Source organism: Aquarana catesbeiana, linkage group LG03, assembly GCF_042186555.1.
Source record: "Aquarana catesbeiana isolate 2022-GZ linkage group LG03, ASM4218655v1, whole genome shotgun sequence".
Lineage (NCBI taxonomy): Eukaryota > Metazoa > Chordata > Amphibia > Anura > Ranidae > Aquarana > Aquarana catesbeiana.
Genome location: NC_133326.1, coordinates 696,780,067 through 696,796,955, shown reverse-complemented (window position 1 = coordinate 696,796,955; position 16,889 = coordinate 696,780,067). Strand labels below are relative to the sequence as shown.

General features: G+C 39.8%; 1 protein-coding gene across 1 annotated transcript; it reads left to right on the top strand.

Annotated features, from left to right (window-relative positions):
• Positions 1 to 13,756: 13,756 nt before the first annotated feature.
• Positions 13,757 to 14,569, top strand: LOC141134834 (olfactory receptor 1J1-like). The gene has a single exon (XM_073624267.1). It carries the CDS (start codon positions 13,757 to 13,759, stop codon positions 14,567 to 14,569), a length of 813 nt encoding a protein of 270 aa, XP_073480368.1.
• The last annotated feature ends 2,320 nt before the right edge of the window (positions 14,570 to 16,889 follow it).

Sequence of the window (16,889 nt, the reverse complement as noted above, 5' to 3'; positions counted from 1 at the left end):
TATATCACTTGCTCAATCTTTTTCACTTTGTTTTTTGTTTTTGTTGTTTTTTCGGTTTATGGTTTCCCCCTTCAAGCATTTTGGGTGCCTAAATTTTACCCCCCCCCAATTAGAGAGTGCCATTTACCCCATTTTCTGAATTCATTTGACAGCAGATTATACCCAGATAGTTAACACGCCCGTAAGACTGCATCACATGCCTATTTTCACAATAAACTTACACCCGCCATCCCTCTTATTGGACAAATTTAATGAGACCTTGACCAGAGGACCTTTCATTCTTTCCCCTTTCTCTCTCTCTCTCTCTCTCTCATACTTTCTCTTATCTGATGCCTTTCCCCTACAATCCCAGTACCGTTCCAAACCAACATACCCTTACAACAATCATGGTCATAGTTTAACTTCCAGACCAATCCAGAGGAAACCATTAGCCATTATGTAAGACCCTCATCTTGATATATTCTACATGCCGCACATTCCTCCTAATACAGAGCATGCCTTCTCCCTTTTCTGGAGTGAGCAATTACCAGCCCTTCCCACCACCCTACATATACTAACCTTCTCATTTAGCACGCCTTTGGAACATAAATTATATAATATGCTTTGTATTGACTGAAACACCTTGATTTAATCTAGTGATGTTTAGATTATTGATGTTCATTGTTTTTTTACAAGCGTTCTTTGGTGTATCATTATCCAATTGACACTGGAGGTTACAATCATATGACACACAATTGCTGGTTTTGGAGCAGACCATAGATTGTCACTTTGTATAGTTTGATTACTTATTTCCTTCTCATACTTATGTTGTTTTTTTTTGTTGTTTTTTATGCTTCGGTAAACCTGCAATTTTTCCAATAAAATTGTTTGGAAGAAAATAAAAAAAATAAATGGACAATTTTGTGTAAAAAAAAAAGCGTTTTCATTTACTTTCCACATTTTCAAAAACTTTTGGAAAAAATGACATGTTCAAAAGACTCATTATGTCTCATAGGGGGTGTTTGCTTTCCAAAATAGGGTCATTTTGTGGCCATTGCCATTGTCCTGGTGCTTCAGGGCCTTCAAAGGTGTGATAGGTTGACAGGAAATTAGATGTGTAATTTATGTTTCTAGAATGCCTGGAGGTGCTACTTGCATGTTGGGCCTCTGTATGTGGCCAGGCTGTGTAAAAGTCTCACACATGTGGCATTGCCATACTCAGGAGGAGTAGCACATTCTATTTTGGGGTGTAATTATTGGTATGTACATGCTATGTGTTAGAAATATGAAGGGCCTTTAAAAATGTGATAGGTTGTGAGGAAATTAGATGTGTAATTTATGTCCCTAGAACACCTGACGTTGCTCCTTGGATGTTGGGCCTCTGTATGTGGCCAGGCTGTGTAAAAGTCTCACACATGTGATATCACCATACTCAGGAGGAGTAGCAGAATGTATTTTGGGGTGTAATTTGTATGCAAATGCCATGTGAGAGAAAAAACCTGTTAATATCACAAGGTTGTGAAAAAAACAAATCATAATTTTGCAAAGAATTGTGGGAGAAAATGACAACTTCAAAAAACTAGCCATGCCTCTTACTAAATACCTTGAAATGTCTACTTTCCAAAAAGGGGTCATTTGGGGGGTATTCGTACTTTCCTGGCTTGTTAGTGTCTCAAGAAATGAGGCTGTCAGTACATCAGGAGTGATCGATGAATTTGTGATCAATTTTCAATGATTGCCACCATAGCGTGTAGACTCTGTAACCTTCACGAAGACCAAATAATATACACTGTTTTGGGTTATTTTTAACGAAGATATGTAGCAATATAATTTTTGGCCAAAATTTATGAAGAAAAATTGCTCATTTGCAAAATTTTATAACAGAAACAAAGAAAAATGCATTTTACTACCAATTTTTTTTCATTTATAGTGCAAAAATGTAAAAACCCAGTGGTGATTAAATCCCACCAAAAAAAAAGCTCTTTTTGTGTGAAAAAAAATGCAACTGACGTCTAGGGTCAGAACATGAACTGGAGTACAAAAACAATAAGTTAAAAGACAATACCAATAACAAGAGGCAGTTTGGGGTATGTTACACCATATGCGACAGTAATACAATAATACAAACATCTTGTGTGTAGGATCCTGATGCATTTCGACCCCAGCGGGTCTTCTTCAGAGGATATACCCTGTTTCCCCGAAAATAAGACCTAGCATGATTGTCGGTGATGGCTGCAATATAAGCCCTAGCCCCCAAATAAGCCCTACCTTGTTTCCCCGAAAATAAGCCCTACCCTGAAAATAAGACCTACAAGGAATTTTGCTAGGGCTTATTTGGGGGTAGGGCTTATATTTCAGCCATCACCGACAATCACGCTAGGTTTTATTTTCAGGGAAACAGGGTATGTATAAGAACTATAGGGGTGTAAACATGTATTAAAATACTTAAAAAACAGCAAGAAAATGAAGAAAAAATATGGACAAATCCATATATTATGTCTTTACCAGTCACAATGTGTTCGATAGTTACAGGTGGCCTTTTTTATGAAAAAATTTCCCTCTTGCTCTATCCCCAATCTACCCCAATCTACACACTGAAGTGTGTGATTCCTTGTAAGACATGTGTGTGTGCTATTCGCTCCTCTGCTGACTGGACCGACCAATGGGAGAGTGGGGATAGAGCAAGAGGGAAATTTTTCCATACCAAGGCCACCTGTAACTATCGAACACATCGTGACTGGTAAAGACATAACATATGGATTTGTCCATATTTTTTCTTCATTTTCTTGTTGTTTTGTAAGTATTTTAATACATGCTTACACCCCACCACTGGGGTCGAAACGTGTCAGAATCTTACACACAAGATCTTTGTATTATTGTATTACTGTCGCATATGGTGTAACATACCTCAAACTGCCTCTTGTTATTGGTATTGTCATTTAACTTATTGTTTTTGTACTCCAGTTCATGTTCTGACCCTAGACGTCAGTACTAATATCTTTTTGCATTAATAAAATTATTTATTACATATCCTTTCTGTATTTGGTTAATCACACTATTGGCTGCTATAAAGCCCCTTTTGGGGGATTTCTCCTTTTTTGATCCAATATTTGGTGTGCGCAGCTCTTTTGTCTTCACTCATGTGAGTGTCCCTGTCCTTCCAAAAAGGACAACTGATTCATTTGGGTAAAGCGTTGCATGACTGAGTAATTGTGATTCAAAATGTGAGAGTACTGAAAGCTTAAAATTGGTCTGGTTAGGAAGGGGGTTGAGGTGCCCAGTGGGCAAGTTGTAAATATTTGGGGATCCCGCCACCATCAAATATTATTATTATTATTTATTTTTATTTTTTTGCTTCATTCAATGCTGCGCCTTTCACTGTTCCAGGCCACAAAAATATAACACATACTGCCACAATTTCTCTCAATGTTTAGTTTTTTTGAGCACACCCAGCTGTTAGTACATCCCACTACCTGCCAATGTTAACATCTCCTGCCACTGCCTGCTACAATTACAGTACAAAAATAGGTAAATAGCTGCTCTTACTGTATTTGCAAAAGCAATTTTAATGTGGCAACCACAACTTTTAGCAACTTTTTCACAGTTGCAAATGCCATGAATTTTGTTTAAAAGGGTCCATCCTGTGCTCTGCAAGAATTGTTCTGTGGGCCTATGGTGTTTGGGCACCATCCACACCTAAAAAACTATTTTTTTTACAGCTGTGTAACAGCTGCACATACCTGAATCCATCATGTGCCCTGCAGGAATTATTCTGTGGGTTTATAGTATTTGGGCACTACCAGCACCCAAACCCCAATTTTTTTCACTGCTGTGACATCATTGCAGATGTATTGAATGTTTGCTAAAGCAGGATCCATTCAGTGTTCTGCAGGATTTTTTTTCTGTTGGGTTCACCGTGTTTGGTCACCACTAGGGATGAGCCGAACACCCCCCTGTTCGGTTCGCACCAGAACATGCGAACAGGAAAAAAGTTCGTTCGAACACGCGAACACCGTTAAAGTCTATGGGACACGAACATGAATAATCAAAAGTGCTAATTTTAAAGGCTAATATGCAAGTTATTGTCATAAAAAGTGTTTGGGGACCTGGGTCCTGCCCCAGGGGACATGGATCAATGCAAAAAAAAGTTTTAAAAACGGACGTTTTTTCAGGAGCAGTGATTTTAATAATGCTTAAAGTCAAACAATAAAAGTGTAATATCCCTTTAAATTTCGTACCTGGGGGGTGTCTATAGTATGCCTGTAAAGGGGCGCATGTTTCCTGTGTTTAGAACAGTCTGACAGCAAAATGACATTTTGAAGGAAAAAACTCATTTAAAACTACCCGCGGCTATTGCATTGCCGACAATACACATAGAAGTTCATTGATAAAAACGGCATGGGAATTCCCCAAAGGGGAACCCCGAACCAAAATTTAAAAAAAAAAAATGACGTGGGAGTCCCCCTAAATTCCATACCAGGCCCTTCAGATCTGGTATGGATATTATGGGGAACCCCGGCCAAAATTAAAAAAAAAAAAATGATGTGGGGTTCCCCCTAAATTCCATACCAGACTCTTCAGGTCTGGTATGAATTTTAAGGGGAACCCCACGCCAAAAAAAAAAAAAAAAAAACGGCGTGGGGTCCCCCCAAAAATCCATACCAGACCCTTATCCGAGCACGCAATCTGGCAGGCCGCAGGAAAAGAGGGGGGGACGAGATTGCGCCCCCCCTCCTGAACTGTACCAGGCCACATGCCCTCAACATTGGGAGGGTGCTTTGGGGTAGCCCCCCAAAACACCTTGTCCCCATGTTGATGAGGACAAGGGCCTCATCCCCACAACCCTGGCCGGTGGTTGTGGGGGTCTGCGGGCGGGGGGCTTATCGGAATCTGGAAGCCCCCTTTAACAAGGGGACCCCCAGATCCCGGCCCCCCCCTGTGTGAAATGGTAAGGGGGTACAAAAGTACCCCTACCATTTCACTAAAAAACTGTCAAAAATGTTAAAAATGACAAGAGACAGTTTTTGACAATTCCTTTATTTAAATACTTCTTCTTTCTTCTATCTTCCTTCATCTTCTGGTTCTTCTGGTTCTTCTGGCTCTTCTGGTTCTTCCTCTGGCGTTCTCGTCCAGCATCTCCTCCGCGGCGTCTTCTATCTTCTTCTCCTCGGGCCGCTCCGCACCCATGGCATGGGGGGAGGCTCCCGCTCTTCTCTTCTTCATCATCTTCTTCTCTTCTTCTCTTCTTCATTTTCTTCTCCGAGCCGCTCCGCATCCATGCTGGCATGAAGGGAGGCTCCCGCTGTGTGACGGCGCTCCTCGTCTGACAGTTCTTAAATAACGGGGGGCGGGGCCACCCGGTGACCCCGCCCCCCTCTGACGCACAGGACATGACGGGACTTCCCTGTGGCATTCCCCGTGACGTCACAGGGAAGTCCCGTCAAGTCACCGTGCGTCAGAGGGGGGCGGGGTCACCGGGTGGCCCCGCCCCCCGTTATTTAGGAACTGTCAGACGAGGAGCGCCGTCACACAGCGGGAGCCTCCCGCCATGCCAGCATGTGTGAGGAGCGGCCCGGAGAAGAAAATGAAGAAGAGAAGAAAAGAAGAAGAGAAGAAGATGAAGAAGAAGAGAAGAGCGGGAGCCTCCCCCCATGCCATGAGTGCGGAGCGGCCCGAGGAGAAGAAGATAGAAGATGCCGCGGAGGAGATGCTGGACGAGAACGCCGGAGGAAGAACCAGAAGAGCCAGAAGAACCAGAAGAACCAGAAGATGAAGGAAGATAGAAGAAAGAAGAAGTATTTAAATAAAGGAATTGTCAAAAACTGTCTCTTGTCATTTTTAACATTTTGACAGTTTTTTAGTGAAATGGTAGGGGTACTTTTGTACCCCCTTACCATTTCACACAGGGGGGGGGCGGGATCTGGGGGTCCCCTTGTTAAAGGGGGCTTCCAGATTCCGATAAGCCCCCCGCCCGCAGACCCCCACAACCACCGGCCAGGGTTGTGGGGATGAGGCCCTTGTCCTCATCAGCATGGGGACAAGGTGTTTTGGGGGGCTACCCCAAAGCACCCTCCCAATGTTGAGGGCATGTGGCCTGGTACGGTTCAGGAGGGGGGGCCGCACTCTCGTCCCCCCCTCTTTTCCTGTGGCCTGCCAGGTTGCGTGCTCGGATAAGGGTCTGGTATGGATTTTTGGGGGGACCCCACGCCGTTTTTTTTTTTTTTTTGGCGCGGGGTTCCCCTTAAAATCCATACCAGACCTGAAGGGTCTGGTATGGAATTTAGGGGGAACCCCACGTCATTTTTTTTTTTTTATTTTGGCCGGGGTTCCCCTTAATATCCATACCAGACCTGAAGGGCCTGGTATGGAATTTAGGGGGACTCCCACGTCATTTTTTTTTTTTAATTTTGGTTCGGGGTTCCCCTTTGGGGAATTCCCATGCCGTTTTTATCAATGAACTTCTATGTGTATTGTCGGCAATGCAAAAGCCGCGGGTAGTTTTAAATGAGTTTTTTCCTTCAAAATGTCATTTTGCTGTCAGACTGTTCTAAACACAGGAAACATGCGCCCTTTTACAAGCATACTATAGACACCCCCCAGGTACGAAATTTAAAGGGATATTACTTTTATTGTTTGACTTTAAGCATTATTAAAATCACTGCTCCTGAAAAAACGGCCGTTTTTAAAACTTTTTTTTGCATTGATCCATGTCCCCTGGGGCAGGACCTGGATCCCCAAACACTTTTTATGACAATAACTTGCATATTAGCCTTTAAAATTAGCACTTTTGATTTCTCCCATAGACTTTTAAAGGGTGTTCCGCGGCATTCGAATTTGCCGCGAACACCCCAAATTGTTCAGGGATGGTGAACCCGCGCAGTGGACATAAAGACTTAATTGGTAAAGTTTGGAACTGCTGCCTCCCAACAGGCAGTCACCCTAAAATGGGGACAGCTGAGATATATTAGAAATGGTAGACGGGTTTGGCGCTGTTCCTATTTAGTTTCCTACCTCCATATAGGTTACTAGATTAAAATAAATTCTTAGGTGCACCGTGCATATATCAAATATTAAATACAAATTAACAATATGAATTCCCAAGTATACCGTGCATGTGTCAATTAAATATTCTGTTGCAATATTGTGCAATCATAGGTGATACATAGACATAACTTAAATGCTTACATATGTAATATTGCTAGGGAGGGAAGAAAGGGGGGGGGGGGAAGGAGGAAAGGGGGGGGGAAGGGAGAAGGGAGTGAGATAGGGAGGTGGGGAGGGGTGTAGGAAATCTGTTCCTAAGGAAAATTACAATAACAAGATAAAGTGCAAATGTGCTGGTGCAATCCAAAAGGCAACAGTGACAAGATAAAAGTGCAAACGTGCTTCAAAATTCTTTAGTAAGTCTCTTGTGTCATATTCTTGTGCTGTGGTGATAATCCTTCACTTATAATATCTCTTTGCTCTGAAAGTGCAGCCACTCACCAGATCACTTCACCCCTGCGGGGGTAGTAGGCAGTTACAGTTTTATCGCCACTGTACAGCGATCGCTGGCGGGCTCAGGATCGTGGTATATCATATATAAAAAGAGAGGGAGTGCCCATAGCGTAAAATTGCTTTAAAAAAGTTTTATTACACAAAATGAAAGGGTACTCACACTTTTGCAGTAAAAATCAAGCGAAATGGTAAAAACGTCAAAACCGTCATTAATATCCTTCAGCGCTGGTACAGGAGGTGATGTTTGGGAAGCACAGATTAGGCCACGCCCTACGCGTTTCGTCGTTAGGACGTCTACGGGAGCGTGACCTGTGTTGTGTCTTCCCATCCTTATATAGTGTGTGTGGTGTCCCCTTGTTAAATTTTCAATTGGCATCCATTTTCCCGCGGACCGGAAGTTCGTCCGCGGCCATTTTGTTTGTATTTTGCAGACAGAAGTCCGACTTCCTGTGTTAATAGCAGTGGGACTACTAGTGGCCATTTTGTCTGAGCTATTTTTAGACAGTAGTTCAAGTTACCTGTCTCTGTGTATTTGTATTGCATAGTCCGGCGGCCATTTTGCCTGTGTTTTTGTGGACAATGGAGACCGGCGGCCATTTTGCCTATGTTTTTGTGGACAATGGAGACCGTAAACAATTCTCCCCATTGTTTGTATTGCATAGTCCGGCGGCCATTTTGCCTGTGTTTTTGTGGACAATGGAGACCGTAAATAGATCTCCCTATTGATGAGACCGGCGGCCATTTTGCCTATGTTTTTGTGGACAATGGAGACCGTAAACAATTCTCCCCATTGTTTGTATTGCATAGTCCGGCGGCCATTTTGCCTGTGTTTTTGTGGACAATGGAGACCGTAAATAGATCTCCCTATTGATGTCAACTGCAGATATATGGTGTTAAATCTATCACACACTATAAAAGGTTTATTGTACATTAATCGGCTTGCTTTATATGACGCTAAAAATCATACTAAATTCAAAATGATTTAAAACCCATAAGAAATACATAAAGAAACATAAAGAATACATAAAAATCAATGCAAGTAAAAATTAAAATTAAAATTAAAATCATGAGGAGCACATAGAGGATCATGAGGAATACTTAAATGGGAGCTTACTAAATACATATCGTTCTTAAATTAAAATAAATAAAATAAATTGGAAAAAATTGGAAAAAAATTAATTAAATAAATAAAACTTAACTTCATATATTATATGGCATTTTTTGTGTATCTGAAGAGAGGGGGAACATATTTTTATTTTTAAGGGGGCTTGTTGTATATATTAATCTTTTAGGGTGTCCACATTTATACATTATATATCCTTATTTTTAAGAGTAATTACTTCTATAGTGCGTACGTGAGAAAGGAATCTTAGATTTTTTTATATTTAGCATTTCTTTCTGGATATTATGTCCCATACATGGACTATATGAAGAAGATATATGTAAAAAATTATAAAAATATTATAAAAGACAGTATAAAAATATATATATACTAGTATAAAATGGCTTAAGGAAGACAGGAAGAATAAACCCCAAATTGTTCGCTGTTCGGCGAACTTGCGAACAGCCAATGTTCGAGTCGAACATGAGTTCGACTCGAACTCGAAGCTCATCCCTAGTCACCACCAACACCCGTCATCCAATATTTTTGCCATTTGACGGTTGCACAAAACATGCAATGTTTGCCCAGGGTCTATCTTTTTCTCTGCAAGAATTTTTGTCTTGGGTTAGTTGGAGTATTAAATTAAAATGTAATTAAAATTGAAATTTAATTAAAATTTGGAATATGAAGTCTCCAAGTAGTGTGACCTAATAATGATACCTTACATAAAAACTGTCTGGTCTTACTCTTTACCTTCCTTAAATATGGCCTATGGCCTACGGATGTAGTCTTCCTGCTTTGTCTTCCTTGAATTGCCTCTGACGAGCACTATTTATGGTATTTGCAGAAAATCTATGTTATTTCTATGTGTCACAAAAATAACAGTCTGCCTTTCATTAATAGGGATGAGAGTTTTTGCCTAAATAGATACAATATTTACATCATAAATCTGCAAAAATACAGTCTAATTAAGGTATTTAAATGTTAACTCTGCACGCTCTGTTCAAAAAAAAATTATAAAATGTTATAAAAGCTGTGCTGTCCTTACTTACATTTTTCCATCTGCTGTGTGTAAAAAAAAAAAAAATTAATTGTAAGGTGCAATCTTCTTGTTCTCCCGCTTTCCCAAAAAGTAGACATTCTGAAAAGTTTTTTAAAAGTGTGCATAAAAATGTAAAATTTGTCTTTCCGCACTCTATGAAAAAGGAAGCCCTAAATGGATAGGGGTGTGGTCTCTGAGCTCCCGGCCCGAGGCCCTCCTGCAGCTTCATTGATCAGACTTACCCCACATTTCCTTCTCCCCAAGTCATTCTGCAAGACAGGGAAGTGGTACCACAATTGTCTTGATCCTAATGCCTCCATGGAGCAGTTCCTGATCCTGGTGCACCCGGCCACCTCTACCCCGGACCCAACCAAGATGGCTGCAAGGACTGAGCTCATCCTGCCTGCATCTGAAGGGGAAAGAGAGAGGTCTGATCATGGCAATGACATGCCACCATTTTCACCACCAAGCTACCTCTCTCCTTGCCTACCCCACTCACTCTCCCTTACATCTCCCTGCAGCCCTAGGGAGTGGGTTGGCGGCTACCACTCCACACATTGGCAAGGTACGGTGCTTCATTGTGCTCCCAGACCTCCCAGCATCAGAACCTCTGAACAGGTATGCCACTAATCACAGCAGCACTAATGGCTTCCACAGTGAGTACTACCCATACTGTATTGCCCTCACAAGAGTCCCCTTCTGCACTTCTCAACAATCAGACCCTATAGGCTCTCTTAGAGAAATTGTCTACCAGAGAGGATTTGACTCATTAGCCTTACCTCAACCTAATAGAACACTTTTGGGATGAATTATAATGGAGACTGAGAGCCAGACCCTCTTGTCCAACATCAGTGCCTGGCCTCACAAATGTGCTTCTGGGAGAATGGTCAAACATTCCCAAGGACACACTCCTAAACCTTGTGGACAGCCTTCCCAGAAGAGTTAAAGTTGTTATAGCTGCAAAGGGTGGGCCAAGTCAATATTGAACCCTACGGACTAAGACTGGGATGCTGTTAAAGTCCATGTGCGTGTAAAGGAAGATGTCCCAATACTTTTGGTAATATAGTGTAAATAAAGTGAAAGGAAAGCTGAAGTTAGGCTTTAAAGCTTAACTCTAGCTTTCCTTTAACTTTAAATAGTTTCTGAGCAATTATTTACTAGTATTGTATTGAGTATTGTATTTTGAAAAAAATACATATTTTTATTACAGTCACAAACATAAACCCACAGAGATCTTACTTACTCTCTATGGAATCTTTAATCTGCAAAGAAACATATAAATGTTTGTGTGAAAAAAGGTTTCCTGTTCAGTCAACTGAGCTTATCCACCGATACACATCATATGCTTTACACTTACAATAGATATATAAGATACTTATTATTACTTTATCTCTCCCTCTCTTTCTATTACACTGGTGAAATAATTTCACTCCCTTTGTTTTTGTTTTTGTTTTTTTATTATTATTTCCATTTATTTTCATTTATGACATTCTGCTTTTTTCCATACTCAATAGAAAAACTGGTAGACAACTCTCTCACGGGGAAAATCATGTAATATTGTTACACTTTTAATATTGGCACTTTAATTTTCTATTATCAAAAAAAAGAAAAAAGAATCTACATTGTTTTTTGTTTGTTTATTTAATATTAAGTTAAATTATCAAAAAAAATATGGGTTTTGATCAGAGATCATTAGCAAATAGAGTAAGTATTTTTTTTTAAATTTCAAACTAAATTCACCAAGCTATAATGTTTTAATTAATTGAAATAATAATCATTATGACAAATGAGACATTTTATAGCTTGATCTAAAAGTCTTCTTTGCATTGTATAGCATAGTTTTCCACAAATGGCATTAAAATGAAAGTATGCCTAAAGTGTATATATATATATATATATATACAGTGCCTTGCAAAAGTATTCACCCCCTTGACTTTTTACCTATTTTGTTACATTACAGCCTTTAGTTCACAATACTCTAAGTTGGTGAAGTAAAATTAGAAAAATATATACATAAAACAATTTTTCAGAAATAAAAAACTGATAATTGCCATGTGCGTATGTATTCACCCCCTTTGTTATGAAGCCCATAAAAAGCTCTGGTGCAACCAATTACCTTTAGAAGTCACACAATTAGTGAAATGATGTCCACATGTTTGCAATCTAAGTGTCACATGACCTGTTATTACATATACACACCATTTTGAAAGGCTCAGAGGCTGCAACACCAAAGCAAGAGGCACCACTAACCAAACACTGCCATGAAGACCAAGGAACTCTCCAAACAAGTAAGTGACAATGTTGTTGAGAAGTACAAGTCAGGGTTAGGTTATAAAAAAATATCCAAATCATTGATGATCCCTAGGAGCACCATCAAATCTATCCTAACCAAATGGAAAAAACATGGCACAGCAGCAAACCTGCCAAGAGACGACTGCACACCAAAACTGACGGACAGGGCAAGGAGAGCATTAATCAGAGAGGCAGCACACAGACCTAAGGTAACCCTGGAGGAGCTGCAGAGTTCCACAGCAGAGACTGGAGAATCTGTACATAGGACGACAATAATCTGCACGTTCCATAGAGTTGGGCTTTATGGCAGAGTGGCCAGAAGAAAGCCATTACTTTCAGCAAAAAACAAAATGTCACAATTTGAATTTGCGAAAAGGCATGTGGGAGACTCCCAAAATGTATGGAGGAAGATGCTCTGGTCTGATGAGACTAAAATTGAACTTTTTGGCCATTAAAGAAAACGCTATGTCTGGCGCAAACCCAACACATCACATCCCCCAAAGAACACCATCCCCACAGTGAAACATGGTGGTGGCATAATCATGCTGTGGGGATGTTTTTCAGCAGTCAGGACTGGGAAACTTGTCAGAGTTGAGGGAAAGATGGATGGTGCTAAATACAGGAATATTCTTGAGCAAAACCTGTACCACTCTGTGTGTGATTTGAGGCTAGGATGAAGGTTCACCTTCCAGCAGGACAATGACCCCAAACACACTGCTAAAGCAGCACTTGAGTGGTTTAAGGGGAAACATGTAAATGTGTTGGAATGGCCTAGTCAAAGCCCAGACCTCAATCCAATAGAAAATCTGTGGTCAGACTTAAAGATTGCTATTCACAAGTGCAAACCATCCAACTTGAAGGAGCTGGAGCAGTTTTGCATGGAGAAATGGGAAAAAATCTCAGTGGTAAGATGTGGCAAGCTCACAGAGACTTATCCAAAGTGACTTGAAGCTGTAATAGCCGCAAAAGGTGGCTCTACAAAGTATTGACTTTAGGGGGGTGAATAGTTATGCACATTGACTTTTTCTGTTATTTTGTCCTATTTGTTGTTTGCTTCACAATAAAAAAAAAAAACATCTTCAAAGTTGTGGGCATGTTCTGTTAATTAAATGATGCAAATCCTCAAACAATCCATGTTAATTCCAGGTTGTGAGGCAACAAAACACAAAAATGCCAAGGGGGTGAATACTTTTGCAAGGCTATATATATATATATATATATATATATATATATATATATATATATATATATATATATATATATATATATATATATATATATATATATATATATATATATATATATATATTAACCTTCTTTTTGCTATGTAAATGTATTTTTGCAAAGCTTTTTTTTTACATATGTAACTTTTTATTTGCCCAGAGTTCCACTTCTTCTCAATGTTCATGTCATTTTTCTTATATGGTAAATTAACTAAACAAATAAAGACTGTCCAATTAGCAAAGAAAACATTCACTGAGTTTATTAAATAAGATGAAGCCAAGATCACTTCAATCAACCAAATATGTGTTAGAAAAACAAAAATGGTGTTCTTTTTTAATTTCCCATTTCCCAAGCTGTATTCAAAGGGTAGTCAAAGTTACAGGATCACATTATTTGCTATCAATCATTTTGCAAAGTCAACATGCATTTTTCCTGCTATGTTACATATACATAAAAAGTTATATACATCTTTTTTTGCTTTCACACAGACCACACATACAGGTAATGTCAACAAATTCATCTTTTTGGGATTTAACAGCAATGCTGTATTTAATCTGGTGATTTTCACCTTGGTCCTCATTATATATATTGTAACAATATTTGGAAACCTTTTGATCATCATGTTGGTATATTACAGCAAGACCCTTCATTCTCCTATGTACTTCTTCCTCTCCCAACTCTCTATATCTGACATCATACTGACCACAGATATTGCTCCTAACATGTTACATATTGTTCTACAAGAGAGGACCTCCATATTTTTTTCCGGTTGCATCACTCAATTTTATGTATTTAGCACAATAGAATCATTTGAATGTTACCTTCTGACAGTGATGTCCTATGACCGCTATCTAGCCATCTGCTCTCCTCTGCATTATTCCTCCATTATGAAACAAACACTTTGCATTAAACTAGTTCTTGCATCCTGGATTTTCAGCTGTTCTATGGCATTAATACCAACACTCAGCATATGTCAGCTAGAATTCTGTGGATCGAATGTTATTGACTATTTATTTTGTGATTTCAATCCTCTTGTGGAACTTTCCTGTTCAGATACATCCAAAGTTCAAATAGAAGCCACCTTGTTGTCCTTTCCTGTGCTAATATTACCCTTCCTAGTGATAGTGGTTTCATATACTTACATTGTTTTAACAATATTAAAGATGTCCTCCTTTTCTGGAAGACTCAAATCCTTTTCCACTTGTAGCTCCCATCTCACTGTTGTGTTTATATTTTATGGAACCCTAATTGCTGCATATCTGATGCCAAAGAAAGGACAATCACAAATGATCAATAAGATAATGTCCTTGTTGTACACGGTTTTCACTCCCTTTGTAAACCCTTTCATATACAGCTTGAGGAATAAAGAAATCAAGGACAATATAAAGATGTTGTATATTAACAAAAGGCGTTTTATTCAAAACCTTTGGTAAAACTTAAATTATTAAAATATATCTGTTTAAACTTGTAGAGAACTTGGTGTGCACTGGTCTCCAAAATTTAGACTTCTACCCTACTGAAGCGATGCTTAATAATAAATTGATACTAGAGATCAATTTCCCAAATTAGGTTCCTAAAAAAGGCCTAAACACCCTTCAGACCTTCATTCCATGGTACCTCTTACAACTCCACTTAAACTGAGTTTTGTTTTTGTTAAAATTTCTTCTTTATGACCTCTAGAGATTTCTTGATCTAAGAATGGGTTTTTAGTTACTTACTGGACCTTTCCTAGCAATATCCCTTTTTACTCGCCAGCCACTGCTAATTATTATACACGATTTATATAGCGCTAACAGCTTACTCAGTGCTTTACAATGTAGAGGGGAGACAGCACAATTACAGTACAGTTCAATACAAATGGGACAGGGGGGCCCTGCTCGAAGAGCTTACATTCTAAAGGGAAGGGGTGGTAGTACAAAAGGTAATAGATGTGAGGAATTATTTGATGGGGGTGGCTCGGGGACAGTTGTTAGGTGGGTGTGGGATAGGCTTTCCTGAATAAGTGAGTTTTCAGCTTTCATCTCCTAAAGGTGGACAGGTTAGGGGCTGATCGGATATGACATTAACCACTTCAGCCCCGGAAGATTTGGCTGCAGAATGACTGGGCCATTTTTTTGCGAATCGGCACTGCGTCGCTTTAACTGACAATTGCGCAGTCGTGCGATGTTGCACCCAAACAAAATTGACTTCCTTTTTTTCCCACAAATAGAGCTTTCTTTTGGTGGTATTTGATCGCCTCTGCGGTTTTTATTTTTTGCACTATAAACAAAAAAAGAGCGACAATTTTGAAAAAGAACAATATTTTGTACTTTTGCTGTAATAAATATCCCCATTTTTTTTTTAAAAAAGCTATTTTTTGCTCAGTTTAGGCCGATAGGTATTCTTCTACATATTTTTGGTAAAAAAAAGCACAATAAGTGTATATTGATTGGTTTGCGCAAAAGTTATTTTTACTAGTAATGGCGACGATCTGCAATTTTTATCATGACTGCGACATTATAGCGGACACATCGGACAATTTTGACACATTTTTGGGACCATTGGCTTTTATACAGCAACCAATTGGCTTTTATACAGCAACCAGTGCTATAAAAATGCATTGATTACTGTAAAAATGTCACTGGCAGTGAAGGGGTTAACACTAGGGGGCAATCAAGGGGTTAACTGTGTTCCCTGGGAGGTGATTCTAACTGAAGGGGAGTGGACTGACTAGGGAAAGTGACAGATCGTGGTTCTTAGCTAATATGAACACGCGATCTGTCATTCCTCTCAGAACAAAACACAGATTTGTGTGTTTACACACACACTTCCGTGTTCTGTCCCTCGTGCTCGCAATCGCTCGTGGCCGATGGATGAGCGCCTGCTATCCCGATCCTGCGAGCCGACGTATAGCTACGACGGTTCGTGGGATCCTGCTGACCTGCCGCCGCATAATGATGGCGGCTGGTTGGCAGGCGGTTAAAAACTCAACAGTCTCCTCTCCGTGTGTATCATCCTTAAGCCTAGTACACATGGGCCAAATATTGGTCGGCATCGGCCGGTTCAATTAAAAAACGTGTGTATGGCAGATGGTCCAACAGAAGCCCACCATCCTGCTTGAAAACCAGCAGTTGCTGAGAGCACTGACCGGAGTGTTTTGGCGGGGGGTGCATCCCCCTGTCAGAACACAATAGCACAGCAGGGGAGATCACTGTACTAACATTGGATTGTTAGTACAGCAGCTCCAACCTGAGCTGTACGTTTTTTCGGGTTGAACGAAAAAATACTAGTGGTATGTACTAGGCTTTAGGCTTATGAACCTTATTAAGGCTGTGTTCTTCATTTGATCTCCTAGATGTGTAAAATACTATTAACTTGAGTCATACAGGGATCCTCTGATTTATTTCTGTGTATGGGTTATTGTATAGAAAACAACAATTTTCTTCTCAGTTTGGGGGAAACTACTCAGTCCAACCCTCACTTTTTTCACCTCTTGCAAGGAACATGAGAAAAACTACAGGATGTCTTCACTTTTTGCCTCACCCAACTTTTTTAATTTTTAATTTTAGGTCCAATCCACTACATTTAAAAGGGGTACTGCTCTTCCCTACATATTATTATAATTTGGATACAATGAGGTAGATTTGGTATTAAAGTGTTAGGTACTTGCACTGTTTTGAGAGCAAGTGTGAGTATTCATCACTAATACCAAGTCTACCTCATTGTATTCAAATTATAAATACATTATAAAGATGTAATAGAAAGGATGGGTAT